The sequence below is a fragment of the Rhinopithecus roxellana genome, chromosome 17, assembly GCF_007565055.1.
Source record: "Rhinopithecus roxellana isolate Shanxi Qingling chromosome 17, ASM756505v1, whole genome shotgun sequence".
NCBI classification, from domain to species: Eukaryota; Metazoa; Chordata; class Mammalia; order Primates; family Cercopithecidae; genus Rhinopithecus; species Rhinopithecus roxellana.
This window is the reverse complement of record NC_044565.1, coordinates 80,055,577-80,070,121: the sequence shown is the minus strand read 5'-3', so window position 1 is coordinate 80,070,121 and position 14,545 is coordinate 80,055,577. Positions and strand designations below refer to the sequence as shown.

The following is a 14,545-nucleotide window of genomic DNA, read 5'->3' as shown; positions in this document are numbered from 1 at the left end:
ATGCTTTTATCCCTAGCACCTCCCTCCAGATCCTTTGTTTCCTCCTTCCAGATTTCTTCTCCCAATTCCATGGTAATTTAGCAGATCATTCATTCATTCAAGAAATCTTTACTGGCATCTACTCTGTGCTACGCACAGAAATAATGTGTTAGGATTATTTACAATGAAAACACAAGGTCACTGCCCTCAAGAATTTCAGGCTGTATCATATTCACTAGGGCTCCTTTTTTTACCTGCCTATTTTATTCCTCAAAAACACTAGTCAGGCACAATTTCTTTATTCACACATTACTTGCTTTTCCCTAAAAAAATATTTGTTGATGTTTCTGGTGTTAGAATTCAATGGATTAACCCATGCAAAAATGAGACAGAATCACCTATATATTCTCAAGTCTTTTTTGACCTGCATTACAATTCAGTAGCCAGTAGCCCAAATGGCTATTTAAATTTAAATTAATTACAATTAAATATAATTACAACTTCAATGAAATAAAAGAAAACTTCAGTTCCTCAGTTGCATTAGCCACATTTCAAGTGCTTTGTGACCACAAGGGGCTAGTGGCTACCATATTGGGCAGCACAGACTGGGACCATTTCCATCACTGCAGAAAGTTCTTTTGAACAGGAGTGGTCTAGAGAATTCTCATATAAGGAGTCACACAGTGGCCACATTAAAACAATAGGTTATACACTTTGGCAAATAATTACTGCCTTCCTCAATATTCACATAATACCACCTGCTACAAGTTATTTATATTCCTTTGGTCAGTATGGTCTAAAGTAGCTTAAATACTGACTACTGAATATGACTTTAATTATAATCTCAGTCAAAATATCACTCCTTTTCACTTTATGTGAGCAGCAGAATACATGACTGGAATCCATAATGAAAATACCTAAATAATAGTAATAATGATAATAATCAATTCAACATGAGAAATATCTTAAAGAAACTTACCCTCCTTCACTTTCTGCTTCCTCTGAACTATTACTTGTTGCTGAACTTTGAATTGTAGGGAGTCTTCTTTTTCTTGCTCTGTGCTGAGGGCTTACCTTATGAACAGTTATTTTCCCTCCAAGTTCATCTTGTATATATTCCTCCAGCTTTGGAACAGTTTCTTTAAGAAATCTGATTTCCTCTTTGAGTTCTTCCATATTTGTCAGTAATTCGTTTAACTTCTCCAGTATCTGAAGTTGTCTTTCTTGAAAGATCACTGTTGTTCCTTGGTCATTTTGTATTTCATCTTGCAAAGTTATTGAATTAAATGTATTACCCAGAGAAAGAAATTTAGGTAACTTCATTGCTCTCCCTGGTTTACGGACCTTGTGGTACCACAAGAGCAGCAAGCTGATTCCAGCAGTGCCCACCATGATGCCAAATATCAGCTCTTTGTTTGTGGAAGGAGACATTTCTTGGTTTTTGTTTCTAAAATTAAAAACATAAATGTAAATGAATGTTTATGTATTTGTCCAAAACAAAAATATAGGTGCTTTTTCAACCAACAAAAGCCAAGTTTACATCACAAAAATCACTCTATGCCTATCACAGGGCTTATAAAAAGTAGGACAATTGCCCAAAAGGACAAATGGAAGTATACTGTTGTAAGAATCTTAGATTACAATGAAGAATTATCACATTAAGTTAAAGATGCATAACCATTAAAAAGCAAACCACTAAAACAACCACTAAAAAGTAAAAAAAAAAAAAAATCCAAGGTAATACATAATAAGCCAATAATAGAGATAAAAATAGAACACTAAAGATACTTGCTTGGTCCAAAAGAAGGCAGGAGAAGGAGAAAAAAGAACAGGTGGGCAAATAGAAAACAAATAGAAGAGAAATTATGCCATTATTAAGTGGGCAAATGGTGCCAAAAAATCAAGAAATAACAGTTTTTGTTTGCCAACAGAAAAGACCCCATAAAAAGAAAAGAACAATTGATGAAGTAGACATACAGAAAACTGCATAGCAATAAACTTGAGAAGGCAAAGGAGGTGGACTCTATTGTACAGGAGTTGACTTTTGATGGGAACATAAACCATTCATTCATAGTCATAAAAGGCAGATTATGTGAGCAGAGATTTAGGTAGGTGGGTAGATGCAGTGCTGGGAGGTTATGCAAGCTCTCTTTGATGGCTTCACTGTTCTAAGTGAGATAGGAAGCCAAGTAAATAGCTGCGAGTGAGAACTGGTGAAAAAATATCAGTAAGATGAAAATTCTGAATTAGGTTGTATACTCGAAATTCATCATCCTCTGCTGTGTATCCTATGATTCCACATATTCTATCAAGCATTGTTTCTTACACCTTAAATGGCCAACTAAATGTAATGTTTCAAATGCTTCCTTGGTGGTCTAATGGTTAGGATTTCTGGGCTCACAAATGCCCTATGGAAGAGGGTCTGAGAGAACAAGCAGCCATAATCTATTTCTGAAAACCCTGCTTAAAAGAATGTCTTTGGATTCCTATTTTACTGGAATATGCCTGGAACACAGAAAGTATCCTGTTTGGATGCTCTACACTTCATTACAGGCCTAAGTGTCAATGAGAAGGATTGACTTTAAAATAATCTTCCAGAAATTACCTCGGGTGTTAGTAAATATTATATCCAAGAGATTTAAGAATCCCTTATTTCAAACCAAAGATTCCAGACAAAGCCTGGGTACTTAATCTGGCCTGCTTTACCTCACAGAAATCTGCCTGGAATTAACTTGAAAATTTTTTTTCACCTAATTGGTAAAACTAGAAACTATAAGTCTAACCATCTGCCCACTCCCAGCTCATCCAGGAGACATGCCAGCAGCAGATTCCAATCAATTTGTAACTTCAGCTGAAATTATAGCTAATTATTGCTAGATGTGTAAATGTATTCCTACAAAAAAATTATATCATGAAACTAAATTATCTTGAAAGCTTACTGCAAAAAGAAAAATCACTCTATGCTTATTAATTACAATTGCATTCCAGTTAATAATCACACATCAAGTTTAATCATCTTTATTTTTGTCAATAAAATTATTAAGGCAGGATGTCCATTCGTTCATATAGAGGTCTATTGAAGGGAATCTTCCTATCGTGATTGCTTTCTTTTGCCCATATCTTGGACTTTTACATTAATATAGCCTAGTTTGAAAATATTTTCATTTAATAAGCAAATAAGTAGAAGTAAAAATCTATCTAGGAAGGAGAACTTATTGTGGAGACAGAACCAGGTTTCAGCAGTCATATTTTGCTTGGCCCTTTCTTTAGAAACCGCACCAATTCCAAATCACGTCTTCCATGCAGGACTTATTATTATTTTGCAGATAAGTGAACTGAGGCACACAGGTGTCAAGTCACTTACCCAGTGATCATCCAATTAGGAAGTGAAAACTGTCACCTTTGACACCCTGTTCTTAACTCTTGGATGCACCCACAACATGCGGGAGATTTGGAAAGCATCAACAAGGAGGTGAAGGAGAGTGCTGACTGAGCAAAGATGCTCAGAGCTGAAATATTATTTCAGAACCACGAAAATTAACTAGAAAAAAATAGAATCAATGGAACGGATATGTTTTAAACAAACACAATTAAAGACTAATAGTTCAAGCAATGTTTGAGTTTTATAGGAGTATAAAACAAATGTGCTTCCACACAGATAATTTGAAAAATGACACATTAAAAATAATGTACAAAATACATCAGAATACTCGCTTGCCTTCAGAATAATTTCAAAGGTTGTATGAAGTCATTTACATAGCTTTTTTTTTTTTTTGAGAGTCTCGCTCTGTCACCTAGGCTGGAGTGCAGTGGTACAATCACTGCTCACTGTAGCCTTGACCGCTTGGGTTCAAATAATCCTCCTGCCTCAGCCTCCCTAGTAGCTAGGACCACAAGCATGGCCAACCACGCCTGGCTAATTTTTACATTATTTGTAGAGTGAGTCTCCCTTTGTTGCTAGGCTGGTTTCGAACTCCCGGGCCCAAGTTATCCTGCCTGCACCTCTCAAAGTGCTGGGATAAGCAGCATGGGCCACCGCCTCCAGCCTTGTTAGCTTTCATACTTCTAATTATGTTAACAGCATACACTTGTAGTATAAAAATATAGTAATTAAAAACTTTACCAAACGGATTTTAATCACATGCAAAGTATTATGTTACATTTCAATTTGTAAGGTGCTAATAACAATGGAAAATGACATTTTAATATAGATTATGGCACTTAACTGTGCAAAATTAATTAAAGGTTAACAGAGATGAGAATCAAGTATTCTAAAATGACATCAAAATGTTGACTCTAAAGATAATTAGAATATGAAATGTTTTCTGAAGAAATGTCTGAAGAAACATTTCATTTCCATGTTCTAGTTTTAATTTTTAGATGTAGAAATTATGATTTACTAAATTAATTATAATGCTTTCACCATAAATCTAGCATATATATTCATTTACTTCATCAGCAGACCCTTATAAAATGCATAACTAATAAACTCGGGGAAGTTATGAAAAATTTTGCAAGGATAAAGATACATTACAAAAAAGCCCAAGGTTTAAGTTTCCTAAGAGAATTGCACTGAGACTTGAACTAGTGATCAGATTTCCTACAGTGTCCCGGAAAACCTGGTACTTTCAAAGTGAATTCTATTGGTCATTTCATCGGGTTTTCATGGTTTTTTTTTTTTTTTTGTATTTTATAATTTATTTTAAATTCAGGGCTCCCAGGTGTTTGGTTTATTCCCCAATGTTGGCAGCACTGATAATCTGGCCTCCTTTTTTGTGTGAAATAGGCACAGACCAAGTCTGAGAGCAAAGAAACCCCACACAAAAACAAAACGCTTGCGCAAGGCTGAAAGGTTAAGATCCAAGGAGCCGAAGCGACAGCCCAGCAAGTGCCTCTCCTGAAATTCTTTGGGGTTTGCAGGGACCAGCCGGGCCGAGGCAGCAAACTTCCTGTTCCCCACGCACCCCACAAGGGGCAGCGTGCGAGGAAACACCGGCGACCTCCGGGACTAGGGCTTCCGTTGCGCAGGGTCAGCGAGGGATACACCCAGGAAGCCACTACGGGCCGCAGCTCCAGCCGGGGAACACAGAGCAGCGCTCACTGGCGGACTCAAGCTTCGGCAGGGACACACCGACCCGGAAGTGCAGTCGTCCCCACCGCAAGTACTTCCGCTTCCCTCCGTAAGTCCCCGGCCCGGTCCGGCCCTCACCGGCTGAGCCGCCCCCTCCCAGACTGCGCACGCACCTGTGTTGAGTGCTCTGGCCTTTCAGCGGTCGGAGAGCGGAGACCAGGACCTGCTGGCTGGCAGTGGCGGGCAGACAGTAGTCCCGGAGTCCGCGGGTCCTAAGGTCTCGCGCCGCGGCCGTCGCGTCCTGACCCAGATAGCAGAGGCGCCGGGGGAGGAGCCCGCGGCCGCTCGGCCCGCCGCTCCTGCCCCCTCTCGCGGTGGGTTCAACTCTACCGGGACCGGCGCTGGGTGCACCTTTTGCAGAATAAAATCGCACGCCGCTAGGCGCCTGGCTCGCGCCGGGCCGTGTGTCTCGGCCGTCGCCTCCCTTCGAAGCCAGTCGGCCCCTTTTCCGCCGCCTGGACTCTGGGCCTCCGCGCTAGCCCCAACGGGTTCCCTTTCGCGTAGCTGCCACTCCGCACGCCCACCCCCGGCTCGCTTCTTTCCGGCTCCCAAATCCACTCCCTCTCCCCTAGATAACCCTTTTTCTGTGCCGTTTCTAGGCACAACCTTGCACTTTACTCTGCACAACTGAGTTAAAGGCAGATGCCTTGCACTAATTGTTGATATCCGCAGCCCCGTGTTCATAGCTTTAACTCACATTTTATTTTAATGAGAATTTTGCCAGCCTCTTCCTTCTCCCCGCCATTCAGAGTTGCCTTTAGATGAAATCCGCTATTTTTTCAGATGCCTGCCATTTAAGGTTTTACCCAGCTTTTTGTGGTTTGTATAATGAAACTAATTCTACTAAATACGCTCTTAAAAACTGGGCTGGACGCGGTGTGTCACACCTGTAATCCCAGCACTTTGGGAGGCTGAGGCAGGCGGATCACCTGAGGTCAGGAGTTTGAGACCAGCCTGGCCAACATGGCGAAACCCCCTATCTCTACTAAAAATACAAAAAATTAGCCGGGCGTGGTGGTGGACGCCTGTAATCCCAGCTACTCTGGAGGCTGAGGCAGGAGAATCTTTTGAACCCGGTGGCAGAGGTTGCAGTGAGGCGAGATCGTGCCACTGCACTCCAGCCTGGGTGATAGAGCGTCCCCCCAAAAAAAGAAAAAAAGCAGTACATACACCCCTTCTGTACTGTCCTCACCTTGAGTATTACTGCCTTAAGCTTAGATTTGCATAACAATCTCGAAACTTCCCACCAATATATTGAGCAGAATTAAAAATGGGTACACTCTTTCTTAAAACAGCAACAACAGACAACACCCATAAAGCTATGAAGAATCCAGAAGGCTTCTTTTGCAATCCATATGCTACTGCTTACGGATAGGGATTCAGGGATTCTATAGGCTCTTTAAAATGTTTTCTTGAGCTTCAAGCAAGCCGCATTGAACAATAAGTAAGCCTGGCCATGGTCATTTTATTAAAAGTAATTTGTAGCCTGGCGCAGTAGCTCACGAACGAGTGTAATCCCAGCACTTTGAGAGGCCGAGGCGGATGGATCACTTGAGGCCAGGAGTTCGTGACCAGTCTGGCCAATATGATGAAACACCATCTCTACTAAAAGTAGAAAAATTAGCCGGGTGTGGTGGCACACTTCTGTAGTCCCAGCTGCTCGGGAGGTTAAGGCATGAGAATCGCTTAAACCTCAGAGGCAGAAGTTGCAGTGAGCTGAGATCAGGCCACTGCTCAACAACCTGGGACAGAATGAGACTCTGTCTCAAAAAACAACAAAAAAACCTAAGTTGTATTTGGGAAAAGAGCAGATTAATCTTTAGTCTCTCAGATTCGAAACTAGTAAGATATTACCTTCTACAAACCCACTTTCACTCCTATTTTTTATGCTTTGCAGCAACCTAGCAATGTAATACTAGCTTTATTTCACTAGAATACAATATGATATAAACCGATCATGCAAAAAAAATTTCTCTTTTAGCAAGATTTAGGTACCAAAGAAACTTGACTGTCTCTTCACTAATACTTAAAAGGAGCTTTTTAGTATTTAAAACAAAATTTAAGCTTTTCCAGGAGCCCACTGATTTTTCACTGCTGCATCCCCGGCACATAACACGGAAGAGGCTTTCAATAAAAATGTGACATCTGGGCTGTGACCAAGGCCTTACCAGTCTATTCCAAGAGGAAGATGGCAGCTGATACTGACTTGATATTCAAGTTCAGGACATAGACTATGTCACACTTGCTCCTTTCCAAAACCTTTGTTTCTATTCCTTGACCAGTAAAAATTATCTGAAAGGTAGAAACTCAGGGGCAGTGACAACCATTGACCTTGGCAAAGCTGAAACTAAATAGCAAAGACAGGCACCATCTTTACCGGGTACTGTTGCAGGGGTGACATAAAAAAGAAGAAATGATTCCCCTCACCACTACTAGGAACGTTCAGTCTAAAAGGAATATCTGAAGGAAAAACCAGAACACACTAAGAATCTCAGAGTTACTGTTATTCATCAGAACCAGTACAGCATTGCAATCATTTGGGAGGAGTGGGTACAGACCCTTCACGATTTGCCCCAACCTACTTTTCCAGCTTTTCTCCATGACTTCCACCAGACATCATTCTACACTTCAGCTCTAGCTAAGCTAGATCGTCTACTCCACAAGCTATATCCTTTCTATCCTGTTCCTTGTGCCTGGAATGTCCTGCTGCTTGCCACCCATCCAAAACCAATTCATCCACTTCAACCTCTTTCCGTTGAGAAGCTACACACTCTCTCCTTCCCCATAAGGAGTATTCATTCATGCCCCATCAAAACTTAAGGAAGGACCAGGAGTTTAAATGAATACAAAACGCCTCTCTGCCAGCTTACAGCAGACCTCTCTCATGTACACTATATAATTACTGCTTGCCAGTGACTGTGTTTGTGAGGCTGTGAACATCTTCAAGGATGGTAGCATTTATCTTTGTATCTTGAGAACCTGGCATGGTACACACCCTCTATATGAGATAACTATTTGAAAAAAAAATTGAAAGTAATATGTACATTTGAGGGAAAAGCATGAGGAAATGTATAGTCCTTCATTATAGTAATTTGAGACGGGTGTGTTAATTTTTTTTTTTTTTAGGTTTTATTTGAGTGGTTTTATTTCCAGGAAGCAACTGAATGACAAAGTTAGTTTTAACCCTGTAACAGTTACCAATATGCTATATAACTATTCAGTTTTCTAGTTCCTTGTTGTTAAGTATTTCCAAATCTTATTAAACTTACATTCTGAATTTCTTTATTTGTAAACTGAGGGCTGAGCTGCAGATGTAATTAGTACCACTATGCAATCCCCAACCCCCACTTCAAAACAGCAGAATCAACCTTCTTCATTTCCAGGCTGGTTTTAAGGAAGTATTTTAAGGAAGGGGTTAAGGAAATATTTTACTGCAAATAGCTGGGGAAAAAAATTTTAAATTAAGAACACCCTAACCATTGAGAGAGGGAGAAGTGCACAGGCAAAGAGCAGGGGCAGAGGAAGAAGTCTGCCAGGTGTAACTGAAGCTGTAAGTTCCCCGAATCATTTGTAAACGAGGAGGAGCAAAGGGCAGCAGCAACAGCGACAGCAAGACCATTTATTGAGTCTTCTACACAGTTTTCAAGCTTCGTTCTTCATATGAATTATCTTATTCCATTTGCCCAACAATCTAATGAAGTAAATAACATACAGGTGAGGAAACCAAGTCTTCAAGAGGTGCAGAAACTTGTCCCAGGCCATGTAGTCAGTTTTAGAGACAATAATCAAATTTACCTTTGTCTGAGAGCCTTTTCTCTTAACCTAGCCCAGCTTGGACCCCCAGACCCTGCCTTTGATAGAACACTTGAAGGGGCTCTTCATAGCACCATTTACAAGAACATAATAGCCCTTTTAATGTGATATTACATCGTTTGTATCCCCCACTTCAGTTATTTAAGGTTCAGCTTTCACTGCTTCTGTTAGAGAAGAAACTGAATTCTCAAATCTGATCGTTTATCCCATGGGGGGTTTTCTGCAGTTTACCACAACCTAATCCACAGAGTATAAAATTACTTAGTCTTCATGATATTCAGGTTAGGCTAGGAATAGAATTTGGGGAAAATAGGAATATAGTACTATGTCTGATGTAGTTTTAAAAAAATTAGTGTCTAGAACACAGGAAAATTACAAAAAACATTTCTGAAAAGAAACTAACTTGGACTTTCTAAGGGAAAAATGTTTTCTCTGAAAAAAGCATTAGGATAAGCTTATTAAATATTTCCATAGACTGATTAGTGCAACAAATTATTAATCACTTAAATCCAATAAAATGGTTGGCCTAATAGTCCCATACTGAACAAATTAAAAATGGTATTTTAAAAAGATATGTATGAAAGAAAGATTAACAACAATATTTATGTTATACTACTTAGCAGTTCAATGTTGAATCAATTTATTAAAAATATACATACCTCATTAGGATATAGATTTCTTATTAGAAAGTTCTATTTCATTAGAAACATTAAGTTTTTGTTCCATGAAAAAAGTCATTTTCAGAAAGGCATGTACTAACCTTGCTCAGCGGTTTTCAGCAGTATTTCAGTGATGATTCAAGAAAAGAATGACGTTTCTTTAGAAATTGTGGAAGATTTTTTAAGTCACATTCCTCCACTAATTTTCCATGGCCTTTGTAAATAAAGCACAGCCTTGGATACAATCTAAAATGGAACTTGACAGATTCAGAGGAAAGAGTGGTTTTGCCCTCCCTCTGCGTTCTTTCTTCATCCTGGGAGACGATGTTCAGGGACACTCTTGACAATATATACATCAACTTCACAAGCTAAGGTCGGTTTCACTGGGGCTAATTAAAAACAAAGGTGAATGTTCATCATCATCAGACAAAATGTTGTTAACGTGTACAAAAAGTTAACTGGATGTGCTTAATTACATATAGTAATTGGAAAAAATATTTCATTTTGGATTTGGGTGGTAAGTCAATTTTAGACAATATTCTGCTGGGAGAAATTGGGATTAGCAGTTTTCCAGACTTACTGTCTTCAGACTATACAAAGAAAAGTGATTTTCCCTTTAGGAGCAGATCCTTTTCAAGAAATTGTTCAGTAGACAGAGCCCCTGGGTATACAAATAAATAAATAGAATCTACTCTCATATATTGCAATAGAGACACATTAATTAACCAACCATTGTTAGAACTTTTTGAATTTTATAAAAATTATACTTCTATCATTATTAAGACACATATTTGGACTCCCAGAGAAGACAGTCTAGAAAAAGTTGAAAACTGAAACACTACTGTAGTGATTTTAGAAGAAAGCCTGACTGAAGAGAGTAACGAACCCATGTGTATTGTGATCCAAAATAATTTTGATTTGATTGTTTGGAACATGGGACATATCATGGAAATTATGCTATAAATGGTGGTTAATTTCTGTGAGAAACCCATAAAACCCTTTATACCCTATGTGATAACATACGGTATGATTTGGCACTGACTTCAGACTGGACCTGCTGATGTCAGGAAATCATTTATCTGTTGCTATGGCCTTGGCTGCTTCCACTTACAAAACAAAAAACTGAACTTGTCCCTGCCAACTGCTGCAGCTGATAACTGTCCAATGTCAAATGATCAGAAAATCCCCACCCTCCAGCTCTGACATCCACTTACCAGCTAGTGCAAAAAGAATCCTTCTTACCACCAGCCACAGGCTCTGCCAGGCTTCCAGCAAGAAGAGAATGACCCATTCCACCACAGCACTCTTTGACTTTCTCACACGAGGCAAAGCAACCCTTAAGAAACAACTTCTTTAAAGAGATAACCAAAAAAGGACAATTCCGACAGTAATAACTTCACATTTATTTCTTCTAGTATCATAAACCCCCCATTTCTCAAACAAAAGGGTGCTGAGAGGAACCATTCTTTGAGACATAATGAGCAGCCAGTCACTCATTGTACAAGAAGCATAACTCAAGGAGTATGTGTATTTAATAAATGAAAGACTGTTAATAAACTAATTTGAATAATTCAGGTATTTACCTACAGAAATGCACTAAGATTACAGAGTGACGTTACAAAAGCTCAAAATATTTTCATAAAATATTTAACAGTGAGAATCCAACATTAGACATCAAGGTGCTTTGGGTATTTTCCTTTGCTAAATCTGTGCGATTATGAGATGTGGCCATAAATAGGCAGCATTATTTTCTCCCCTTTTAAAGAAGTAGAAACTGTAAAGATCTTTCATCAAGATAATACATTGTTAACATGGCTTAGATGAAAGCTTCAAAGTCATCTAACATCCAGATGAAAAATAAAAACTTCAGTTGATTCAAACACTTTAAAATACTTTGGTACCACCAATTATCCTTCCTAAAAGAAACTTCCACTAACCCTGGCTCCCCTTTCATGCTAGCACTTCCTTATTTAACCTCCACTAGGAAAAACCTGCAGTGTCCTCTCACAGTCTTCACTTCCTGACTTCTGTCCCATATACCAACCTACGGCAGAAACCATTAAAACTTCTCTTTCCAAGGAGGGCAAAGGTCTCCCGGTTTCTCTTTTGATGTCTTTGGAACAGGGTTTCTCAACTTCAGTACTATTGATTTTTTGGACAAAGAATTCTTTGTTGTAGGGAGAATTCTACATTGTAGGATGTTTAGCAACATCTCTGGTCTCTGCCAACTAATTTATGTTAACATGTAATTTCACGGCATCTAAGCCCTTAATTAACACTAAACAGCACAAACACAGGTACATTCTTCTAGAGATTTAAAAAATGCTTCTATAGGCTTGTTAGGCAATGCCCCAGTATTGAAAGACTATCCTATGAGATCTTAATCTCTAGATTTTGAATAATTTTTCTTAAAAGCATGGGCCATGTCTTAGTCATTTTTCTACCCTTAGTACATAATATTCAGTAATGCATATCTTGAATGAATGGATTTATGGATAAATTAAAATATCCAGATATCTGAATTCTTCACTTTTAACCAGAAGTTTTGGCAAGTTTTCTGTATGTGATCAGCCTATGTGATTGCTAGTTCTTTTTTTCAAATTGGCTAATGCCAAGTAAGATAGCTTACAGAGGAGAAAGACCTCTGTAAGTTTGGTTGGGAGCATGGAATTGTAGAGAAACTGAGAAAGGAGAAATGAAGTTTCCAAAAATACTTGGAAACTTTCTACTTTACCTTGGAGACCTAAATTTTGTCTAAAGATATTTCTGTTTTTCAAATTAGCTTTTCTTGTTAGAATTTACTCTCGAATGTTTTGCATTATTTCTAAGTATGCGTATGCCTTAAAATGTTTGTGTCACTGGTTTTGTTTTGCAAGGCCTATTAAATCTCTTATGCAGTATTCATAATTAAGATTGCAGAATGAAAGATGGAGGGGTTATGTGCATATAAACTGACTGAATTATTGTCCATCAATCTGTCAGAGATGTTTGAACAAGAGTGACTCCATCTTGAATAGGGGCTGGGTAAAATAAGGCTGAGACCTACTGGGCTGGATTTCCAGAAGTTTAGGCATTCTTACTCACAGGATGAGATAGGAGGTCACCACAAGATACAAGTCACAAAACCTTGCTGACAAAACAAGTTGCGGTAAAGAAGTCAACCAAAACCCACCAAAACCAAGATGGTGACGAGAGTGACCTCTGGTGGTCCTCCCTGCTCATTATATGCTAATTATAATGCAATAGCATGTTCAAAGACACTCCCATCAGTGCCATGACAGTTTACAAATGTCATGGTAATGTCAGGAAGTTACCCTATATGGTCTAAAAAGGGGAGGAACCCTCTGTTCTGAGAATTGCCCACCTCTTCCCCAGAAAACTTATGAATAATCTGCCCCTTGTTTAGCATATAATCAAGAAATAATTATAAGTATCCTTGGTGGAGCAACCCCACTGCTCTGCCTATAGAGTAGCCATTCTTTATTCCTTTACTTTCCTAATAAACTTGCTTGCACTTTACGGACTCATCTGGAATTCTTTCTTGTGCAAGATCCAAGAACCTCTCTTGAGGTCTGGATCCAGACCCCTTTCTATTAACAAATTCATTCATTCAAGATATGCAGATTCTCTGACCACCAAACCTTTGGATTCTTAGTCTGAGATGGGGCCCAGGAAATTTCAGTTTAAAAGAGTATTCTGAGTTGATGTTGCAAGGACCATCCTTTGGAAAACGTTGCATGTAGCAGTATAGATGATGTTCTGATGAATTTCTAAAGAGCAAATGAGATGAGGCAGCATCATTCTTGAGGAACCACTGTTGAAATCTGTTCTTCATCTACTCATTCATTCATTTTTTGGTGTTTTATGCAAAACAAAGTTCAAAAACCATGTTGAAAGCATCCAAATGAAATTGTGGTTTTGGAACTTTATTAGCCATTCTTGCAACTTTTCCTGCCAAAGAGAGGAAGAGCAGTAAGAAAAGAGATTCATTTTAGCATGACAGGAAACTGTCCCTGCTTTTCTCAGACCTCTTTGAGTAAGAGCATTCTTGGCTCTGGGTCCTGTTTGACATCTCTAAGAGCTCACATGTTCTAGCAAGACTTGGTGGCCTGCATGAGGCCGTGATTATGAGCAACTCATACTTTTAAAAACTTGGCCAACAGGTTTATTGTTATCACCCAGATTAATCATTTGTGTCACAATTTTTCTGTACTTGCCAAATTTCTTTTCCCCCAGAAGTTAATTCTCAGGATGTGTATGTCCAGGGGACATAATCAAAGGTTTGATACATGAAGTATGAGAATGCTTTCTGCCTCCTCTATCAGACATAACAATTGTATTCATGGGGCACTTGCAGTGCTCACAGTGCTTTCATGGGCTTGTGCTTGTCACCTCAACCTCTGAGGTAGGCAGAGCACATATTTTCATTCCCATTTTGCAGAGGAGGAAAGAGAATCTCAGTGGTTATGTAATGTGTGACTTGTCTGGGTCACACACTGCATAGAAACTCAGAGCTCTTCGCTTACAATTTTCTCATCTTCCCTGCGCAAGCCTAGTTGCTAGTGTGTATTTCCAGTGCTCGAGATGGCAAGATTAGGTTTACACAGTGAATGCACAGAAAGGTAAGAAAGTGCTAGTGCTAATTAATTTTGATGTGCAAAAAAGAAAAACAAGTTTTAAGTTTCTCCATGTACATCATTTAGAAGAAAATAAAAATATTAATGAAAAATGCTACCCTTTATTAATAAATGACTAACAAAACACGAATTACTTGTAGAGATGCTGAGTTCTTTTGAAATATATTCCAAGTTTTGACCTTAAACAAACACTGATAAAGCACTTTCATTATCTTCACTTGGCATTGATTTCAGATTTCAGATTATTTCCAGTGGTTTTCTGGAAAACGCAGTGTATTCACCTCTTTGCTGTCATGTTCTGTAGTGTGTTTGTAAATTCACGAACT

The 14,545-nt window shown here is 39.0% G+C and overlaps 1 protein-coding gene across 1 annotated transcript in view; it reads right to left on the bottom strand.

Annotated features, from left to right (window-relative positions):
- The window catches only part of LOC104680961 (regulator of microtubule dynamics protein 2), an 84,261-nt gene extending 78,891 nt beyond the window's left edge, over positions 1-5,370 (bottom strand). The window contains exons 1-2 of the mRNA XM_010387073.2: positions 5,224-5,370; positions 959-1,426 (exon numbers count right to left, since the gene is read on the bottom strand). Coding sequence (XP_010385375.1) covers positions 959-1,410 — 452 coding nt within the window. The 5' untranslated portion in view covers positions 1,411-1,426; positions 5,224-5,370. The remainder of the gene's footprint in view (positions 1-958; positions 1,427-5,223) is intronic.
- Positions 5,371-14,545: the final 9,175 nt, after the last annotated feature.